The following is a 9,248-nucleotide window of genomic DNA, read 5'->3' as shown; positions in this document are numbered from 1 at the left end:
GGAGGCGGCCATCTTCCTGGAGCACTCATACTGCAGACACTGTCCAGATGATAGGCTTTTCTGTTAGGTAGTGGAGGATCACAGACATTTTCTTGTAGACCAAATCTCCAAGCTAAGCTCTCCTGTGTCTGCAAATTACTTCTGATTTACAGCTGGAGACTGTCACTAACTGCATGGGAGGTAATGCACATGTATTGCTGGGAATGATTGTGTTTATTAATATAATATTTTATTTGTAATAGATGAGACAGTTCATGGAAAATGTAGCAGCTTTCTCTCTGCCCTTTTGATTAAATTTGATAATGTGGGGGGAATAAAACAATTGCTTAGGTTATAGATGGCTGGCTAGTTCTATTACTTACCGGCCGCCATCCTGGAAATTATGGATGTCCGCAGTGTGGTGGGTGCTGTCAAAAAACTAGCTAGTCTATAGACCTGGCACTCAATGCAGGGATGGTGGGAACTTTTCATAATGGGCACAGTGGGTGTACAAACCTGGGAACTCAGCATGGGGATGGTAGGAACCCTTCCTAATGGGCACAGCGGGTGTACAGGTCCAGGAACTCCGCACAGGGATGGTGGGAGCCCCTCATAATGGGCACAGCAGGTGTACAGACCTAGAAACTCAGCACAGGGATGGTGGGAACCCCTCATAATGGGCACAGCGGGTGTACAGACCTAGAAACTCAGCACAGGGATGGTGGGAACCCCTCATAATGGGCACAGCGGGTGTACAGACCTGGGAACTCAGCACAGGGATGGTGGGAGCCCCTCATAATGGACACAACAGGTGTACAGACGTAGGAACTCAGCACAGGGATGGTGGGAGCCCCTTATAATGGGCACAGCAGGTGTGCAGACCTGGGAACTCAGCACAGGGATGGTGGGAGCCCCTCATAATGGACACAACAGGTGTACAGATCCAGGAACTCAGCACAGGGATGGTGGGAGCCCCTCATAATGGACACAACAGGTGTACAGATCCAGGAACTCCGCACAGGGATGGTGGGAGCCCCTCATAATGGGCACAGCAGGTGTACAGACCTAGAAACTCAGCACAGGGATGGTGGGAACCCCTCATAATGGGCACAGCGGGTGTACAGACCTGGGAACTCAGCACAGGGATGGTGGGAGCCCCTCATAATGGACACAACAGGTGTACAGACGTAGGAACTCAGCACAGGGATGGTGGGAACCCCTCATAATGGGCACAGCAGGTGTACAGAACAGGGAACTCAGCCCAGGGATGGTGGGAGCCCCTCATAATAGACACAACAGGTGTACAGATCCAGGAACTCAGCACAGGGATGGTGGGAGCCCCTCATAATGGGCACAACAGGTGTACAGACCCAGGAACTCAGCACAGGGATGGTAGGAACCCCTCCTAATGGGCACAGCAGGTGTACAGAACAGGGAACTCAGCCCAGGGATGGTGGGAGCCCCTCATAATGGGCACAGCAGGTGTACAGACCCAGGAACTCAGCACAGGGATGGTGGGAGCCCCTCATAATGGACACAACAGGTGTACAGACCCGGGAACTCAGCACAGGGATGGTGGGAGACCCTCATAATGGACACATCAGATGTACAGATCCAGGAACTCAGCACAGGGATGGTGGGAGCCCCTCATAATGGGCACAGCAGGTGTACAGACCTGGGAACTCAGCAGAGGCATGGTGGGAGCCTCTCATAATGGGCACAACAGGTGTACAGACTCTGGAACTCCGTATGGGGATGATGGGAACCCCTTGTAATGGGAGCAGCAGGTTTACATACCCAGGAACTCAGTGCAGGGATAGTGGGAACTGCCCCCTGATTGAAGTGACCCTCTAAGAATGAGGGATGATAACCCTTGTGCCCTCCATTGTTTTGAATGGCTGCTGATGTGACCTTCTTCTAACCTGGCTGATGAGTTTTAGTGCACACATTTGGCAAATTTCTTCTTCCCTTGTCTCTACAGATAGGGAAGGAGTGGGCCCTGGCTGTGTAGACCTTTTCCAGAAATCCGTAGAGCCCACCTGTGTAGAAGAACCAGACTCTGTTTGGTTTCCATTACTGTGAAGCCAATTACCAAACTCTTTCTTTTTTTTTTTTTTTTTTTTTTTTTACGGTTTGTTACACGTGAGGTTTCATATATTACTTGTCTTGTTCTAATTTTTTTATTTTTTTTTTACTGTAGAATCTCAATGCTGAGGATGGAGAAGGACTGGAGTCACATGACCGAGAGGCTCCTAAACCTCACCCTGGAAATAATCTACCTGCTGACCGGAGAGGTGAGGAGGATTCTGGGAGGGTCATTCAACAGACAGGTAACCATGTCAATATATGACACTTATCCCATTACATTAGGATTATGGACCAATAAAAAATTCCAGTGATCCTCCAACTTCCTCCCCGACACCCGAGTCCAACAATGACAAGAACATTCTAGAAGTCACCCAGAAGATCATTGATCTGCTGACGGGAGAGGTGAGCGGTGCCGGGAATTCTGGGACATTATCCAGTAACAGACAAGGGATGTGTCTGGATGGTGACTGTATCATTGTGTGTGTCAGGTTCCTATAAGGTGTCAGGATGTCACTGTCTATTTCTCCATGGAGGAGTGGGAGTATATAGAAGGACACAAGGATCTCTACAAGGACGTCATGATGGAGAACCGGCCGCCCCTCACATCACCGGGTAAGAGGAGACTTTCATTTCTTGTGTAGCGCTAAAAGGCTGTTGGATTTCAGGCCTTTTCCTTCCACACAGCACCCTAAGCTAGGCAAAAGGGATTTTCACACTCTCTCCAACGGCTCAGTAATCAGTCTAGGGCAGTGATGGTGAACCTTGGCACCCCAGATGTTTTCGAACTACATTTCCCATGATGCTCATGCACTCTGCAGTGTAGTGAAGCATCATGGGAAACGTAGTTCCAAAACATCTGGGGTGCCAAGATTCACCATCACTGGTCTAGGGGATTTGAGTTTTAAGGTTTATTGTAGAATGTTTCACTTGGATGCGGATCAGGCATGAGTTGCCCAGACCTTTAAAAAAACAGCGAGGACCTTCTAAAGTCTCTGGCTGCAATGAACTAACTCCAAACTGAGCTGCACATGAGTGGGAGTGATGGTGCAGCTCAGTGGCGGCTGGTGCTCCAAATTTTTTTTTTGGGAGGGGGGTGCAAATAGGGCTGGGGAAAAAATAGTTTTGAATCTAGTTGCGAGGTCAAATCGATTCAGCTTTTTTTTATTTAATTATTTTTTTTCCATAGGACCGGCGCTCCACGGACTAGGCCGAAGCCGCGGCCTCGCCTAAAAAATCCTCTCTGCCTTTTTCCAGGATGGCGGCGAGCTGCGGGCAGGATATTTTAGGCGAGGCCGCGGCATCGGCCTAGTCCTCGGCCTTTTCCCAGGATCGTGGCGAGCTGCAGGATTTTTAAGGCAAGGTTGCAGCTTTGGCCTAGTCCGCGGGCCTTTTCCCAGGAATGTGGCAGACTAGGCCGAAGCTAGGCCGAAGCCGCAGCCTCGCCTAAAAACTCCTGCCCGCAGCTCCTTGGGATCCGAGTGGTGTCCATGAGAAAAAAATCATTCGAATCGTGAATCGAGTTTTTTTTGGGGCCCAAAATCGCCCAGCTCTAGGTGCAAACAAACAGAATATTTTTTTTAATAAACCCCCATCAAAAGCAGCCACGGTGCCAAATGCTTCCAGTGTGCCCATCAAATGCTGCCAGTGTGCCCAAAAAATTCTGCCACTGTGCCAAATGCTGCCTGTGTGCCCAGTAAATGCTGCCAGTGTGACCCCCGCCTGCTCGCCATCTGCTCGGCACTTACACTGTCCTGGTGGGGCAGCGGGTGACGGCGACGAGTGGGGTCCTTCATGTCTCCTGCGGCCACTTCTGCACACCGTCCTCATCTCCGACTGCCGTCCTCTCATCCCGCCAGGCGTCCAATAGCGGTGCCTGTTGTTTCAGCCAATCAGGTGACAGGGTAACCAGACCCGAAGGACCTGATTGGTTGAGAGGCGGGTCAGTGTTAGGGAAGCAATGTATTCGGTTTCCTAACACAACCCTGAGTAATCAGCAAATGCACAGCAATGAGTCCACTGTTTAGCCTTTTGGAAGCCTATTAGAGCCCACGGCTCGAATCAGGAAGCCTATTAGAGCCTATGGGTCTAATCAGGCGCTTCCAAAACACACCCGCCACTGTAATTCATATGCCCGGCGCCCGACAAGGGGTTGGGCACATGAATAGGGGGTGGCAGCGGCGACCATAGATAGATTCATACATTTGCATGAATCCATCTATCTATGTGAGAGAGCAGGAGAAGGGGGCGGCGCTCCTGCGCCCTTTATGGACGCACAGCGACTGGTGCAGCTAGAATCACATAAAAGTTGCAGATGCAGTACCTAGCTGCTCTTGACCCAATCTAGAGATATTGGGGTGCTCCTGGCTGCCTTGTACTTGCACTAAAGCTGTGTTCCAGACATGTGAGGTGTCCCCCTCTGTAGCTTTGGGTGTGGTGGCTGGTAGCTCCTAGAATCCAGAAAGCTGCTGTACAGACCTCTCTGCTGCACAGATTCTGGTTTTGCTTGATGTCAGCAGCTAAGCCTGGCTGAGACTAGGCTGAATGAAGGATTAAGGCTTACCACTTCTTGCTTGCTTTCTTAGTCTCTTCTTCTGAGCCCCCCAGCACAGGGGTCTCCTTCAGACAACTCGACTCCACGCTCTGCTCCCAGACTGCAAGACTTCTGAGTATTTATGGCGTGTCTCCCCACCTTCTGGATCTTACCTCCCCAGGGACTGATGGAAACTCCATAAATATTCAGGCTGCAGCCTCTTTCCCTCCACCCACATAGGTTCTGGAACTATCAAGAACGTTCAAGAAGATAGGGGGAGGTAACAGAGCCACAGCCCTTTGAAGCACTGCGCAACCTCCTAAACAAATCAACCCATTCTCCTCTGCCAACAGGGAAGCCAAAGTAAATATACCCACTCTAGCAACAGTGAGGGTGCTACACTTGTAAAGGAAAGAAGAGTATTGAGGATCCCCCTAGATCAGGGATCCTCAAACTACGGCCCTCCAGCTGTTGCGGAACTACACATCCCATGAGGCATTGTAAAACTCTGACATTCACAGACATAACAAAGCATGATGGGAATTGTAGTTCCCGAACAACTGGAGGGCCATAGTTTGAAGACCCATGCCCTAGATACACACATCCTCTGATATAAAGACATAGAAACAGCTAGGTAGATTCAGGTACATTGGAATAACTTTAGGGCCGCGTAGCCTAGCCTGTTTAGGCTACACCGCCGTAAATTAGCTAGGCTAGTAATGATTCTCAATATACTTACCTGCTAATCTACGGCGGCGTAGCCTCAAACGAGCGGGCGTAAGGGCGCCTAATTCAAATGACTTGGAGGGGGGCGTGTATCATGGTAATGAGGCTTGACCTCACGTTTTTGACATTTTTTGTCACTGCGCATGCGCCGGGCGACTACATTTCCCAGTGCGCATTGCGGCTAAGTACGCCGTACGGGCCTATTGATTTCGACGTGGATTCACGGATTCACGGACGACTTACGCAAACGACGTAAAAATTTCGAATTTCGCAGCGGGAACGGCGGCCATACTTAACATTACTATTCCACTAGAGCCTAGCTCTAACTTTACGCGGCCTATCTCTTGCGTAAACGGCGTAAAAGTACTGCGTCGGCCTGGCGTACGTTCGTGAATCCGCGTATCCCCTCATTTACATAATCTACGCCGGCCGCAATGGAAACGCCATCTAGCGGCCATCAGAAACATTGCAATCTAAGATAGGACGGCGCAAGCCGGCCTATCTTAGATATGTTTAAGCGTATCTCTGTTTGAGCATACGCTTAAACATACGGCGGCGTAGATTCGGAGTTAGGTCGGCTTATCTACTGATAAGCCGGCCTAACTCTTTGTGAATCTACCTAAATGTATTCAGTCAGTGTGTGTGTTTCCTACAGATGGATCCAGTAACAGAAATCCCCCAGAGAGATGTCCCCGTCCTCTGTATTCCCGGGACTCCACACAGGACCATCAGAAGATTCCAAACGACCATCAGGTAAGAACTATTCGGATATTCTAAAAGACCCATCTAGAGACCCGATGAACCCTGATCAGTAAAGCTGTTGTATTGCATAGGATGAACATTCGATTCATGTTAAAGTTGAGATCACAGAAATGGAAGAGAAGTGTTCACAGACTGATGTGCAGTGTAAGAAGGAGGATTTTCCTACAGATGGATCCAGTAACAGAAATCCCCCAGAGAGATGTCCCCATCCTCTGTATTCCCGGGACTCCACACAGGAACATCAGGAGATCCCTCAGAAGGGTCAGGTGACAGCTGCTCTGACAGGTTCCCTTTAATCATCTCGGCAATTTAAAAAAAATCAGGCTACCAGGTGTTGGGGGCAGGAGGAGTGGCACAAAATATTTTCTGCCCTCTGTCCTGTCTATGACTTCAATAGTGACCTATTATGTAGACTGATGTTGGGTGGGGCAATTGGACAACCCATGAAGGTCTAAGAAACTTAAAGTGGTTGTAAACCTCAGATATGAAATATGAACACATTTAAAAGTGCCTTCTCCAGGCACTCAGGACACTTGAGTGTAGTACTTTGGCAGGGATTGTAGGCTGCCCTGGACTCATGGGCTAGCGTGCGCTCCACCGCCGCAGTATGATAAACCGGAAGTTCGGGACCCAGAAGCAAAGTGATCGGAAAGGCGCCTCGACGTACGTTTCGTCTTACAACGTCATCAGGAAGCAATGCTCACATAAACGCAAGCCTTTTATCGGCATTCCTTTCTTCACACTGACAGCGTAAGGAGAGCCAATAACCAGCTTGTTAAAAAAGGACATCGACACTGATAATCAGGACACTTATTATCAGTGTCCTGATTATCAGTGCCCACCATTGCTGCCAATCAATGTTGCCTATCGGTGCCTTTTCGATGCTGCCTATCCGTGCAGCTTCATCAGTGCCGCCTCATCAGGCAGCACTGATGAGGCGGCAATGATAGGCTGCACTGATGGGCACTGATAAGGCGGCACTATCAGTGCACATCAGTGAAGGAGAAAAATTACCTGTTTGTAACAAACTATGAAAAACATTTATTTATTTATAATAAAAAAAAATTGGCCTGGGCAGGAAGGGGATAAAAGTGCCCGGTAGGCAACTAGTTAATTTTTTTTAATTTTTTTATTTCTTTGCATGCAGGATGAAGACCTTATTATTTGTAAAGTGGAAGCTTTGGACGGTGAAGAGACGGATGTGAGGGGTGATGAGCTGTGGAAGGAGGAGGAAATCCCTCCAGAGATCTACACAAGTGAGTGGGTCACACAATGGCAATAATTATGGTGTTTAACCACTTAAGGACCGGACCAATATGCTGCTACATGACCCAAGGGGTTTTTACAATTTGGCACTGCGTCGCTTTAACAGACAATTGCGCGGTCGTGCGACGTGGCTCCCAAACAAAATTGGCGTCCTTTTTTCCCCACAAATAGAGCTTTCTTTTGGTGGTATTTGATCACCTCGGCGGTTTTTATTTTTTGCGCTACAAACAAAAATTGAGCGACAATTTTGAAAAAAATGCAATATTTTTTACTTTTTGCTATAATAAATATCTCCCAAAAACATATATAAAAATGTTTTTTTTCCTCAGTTTAGGCCGATACGTATTCTTCTACCTATTTTTGGTAAAAAAAATCGCAATAAGCGTTTATCGGTTGGTTTGCGCAAAATTTATAGCGTTTACAAAATAGGGGATAGTTTTATTGCATTTTTATTAATTTTTTTTTTTTTTACTACTAATGGCGTCATCAGCGATTTTTTTCGTGACTGCGACATTATGGCAGACACTTCGGACAATTTTGACACATTTTTGGGACCATTGTCATTTTCACAGCAAAAAATGCATTTAAATTGCATTGTTTATTGTGAAAATGACAGTTGCAGTTTGGGAGTTAACCACAGGGGGCGCTGTAGGATTTAGTGTTCACTTAGTGTGTGTTTACAACTGTAGGGGGGTGTGGCTGTAGGTCTGACGTCATCGATCGAGTCTCCCTATAAAAAGGATCACTCGATCGATGCAGCCGCCACAGTGAAGCACGGGGAAGCCGTGTTTACATACGGCTCTCCCCGTTCTTCAGCTCCGGGGAGCGGCTATAAACAAATAGCCGCGCCGTCGTCCCGGATAGCTCCCCGAGGGAACCCGACCGCCGCATGTAGCGGGGGGGGGGGTCCCGATCCGACCCACGTCTAGGCAGGGACGTACAGGTACGCCAATGTGCCTGTACGTGCCATTCTGCCGAGTATATGTACATGCGGCGGTCGGGAAGTGGTTAAAGTGTACCTGTCATGAGTTCCAAACTGGGATGAAAGAATAAAGCTGGAGTCCAGGCACAAAAAAACCTTCATATACAATACCACGGTCACTGTGCTGTACCTCGCCTGTGCAGAGAGCAGAGCTGTGGGAGGGGCCCAGTAGGTCCACCCACTACAGGTGGGGGGTGGAGACGAGACCAGTCACCCTGCACAAGAAAAAAGAGCATCAGTGAGCGGTCTTTATTACAGGAAGCTCCTGCACAGGGACAAAGTTTAACACTGGATTACTGCACACTCAAGTAAGAATACACGTCTCTTATATTTAGACAATATTTGCTAATCCTGGAGTTCAGTTATAAAGCCTAAACCCAACCAAAACATATTTTTGATTATGGCTAGAGTGAGGAAGGGTTGTCACATTTTTTTGGCCAGATATGTCCCCATTAGGGAGATTCTACCTCATTTCCTGTACTGGTGACCATACAGGAAATGAGAATGTCTCCAGGGGGAATCTAGACAGCAATAAAAACAGAGGTTCTTATCCCCCCCCAAAATATGAAAGAAAAGATATAGGGGAATGCCCTTTAACACATGTGTCAAAGACAAGGCCCATGGGCCAGCCAGGTCATTTAATGCGGTCCTCGCACCTCTCCTGCAGCTGCGGCAACCCCCTCATCTCTGCCCCCGCATTGTCTCAGCAGCCGGTCATAACTCCTCCACCAGATCCTGCGATTCTCTGTACAGCTGCCCCCCCCCCCCCCATGACTCAGCAGTCAGCAGCAGTGAGGGGGTCAGAACTCCTCCTACTGATCCAGTGCTTCGCCGTCCAGCTACGGAGAGGCTCATCTCTGCCCTCCCCCATCTTGGCAGTCAGCAGCAGAGAGGAGGACATAACTCCCCCTACAG

The 9,248-nt window shown here is 48.7% G+C and overlaps 1 protein-coding gene across 1 annotated transcript in view; it reads left to right on the top strand.

Moving 5' to 3' along the window:
* The window catches only part of LOC120910466 (zinc finger protein 33B-like), a 13,680-nt gene continuing 4,432 nt past the window's right edge, over positions 1 to 9,248 (top strand). The window contains exons 1-8 of the mRNA XM_040322223.1: positions 1 to 180; positions 2,180 to 2,273; positions 2,350 to 2,469; positions 2,556 to 2,582; positions 4,838 to 4,877; positions 5,979 to 6,076; positions 6,157 to 6,351; positions 7,233 to 7,341. Of these exons, the coding sequence (XP_040178157.1) occupies positions 2,187 to 2,273; positions 2,350 to 2,469; positions 2,556 to 2,582; positions 4,838 to 4,877; positions 5,979 to 6,076; positions 6,157 to 6,351; positions 7,233 to 7,341 (676 nt within the window). The 5' untranslated portion in view covers positions 1 to 180; positions 2,180 to 2,186. The remainder of the gene's footprint in view (positions 181 to 2,179; positions 2,274 to 2,349; positions 2,470 to 2,555; positions 2,583 to 4,837; positions 4,878 to 5,978; positions 6,077 to 6,156; positions 6,352 to 7,232; positions 7,342 to 9,248) is intronic.

Source organism: Rana temporaria, chromosome 8 (genome assembly GCF_905171775.1).
Source record: "Rana temporaria chromosome 8, aRanTem1.1, whole genome shotgun sequence".
Classification (NCBI taxonomy): Eukaryota; Metazoa; Chordata; class Amphibia; order Anura; family Ranidae; genus Rana; species Rana temporaria.
Note: the sequence above shows the minus strand (reverse complement) of the source record. Positions and strands in the feature narration are given on the sequence as shown.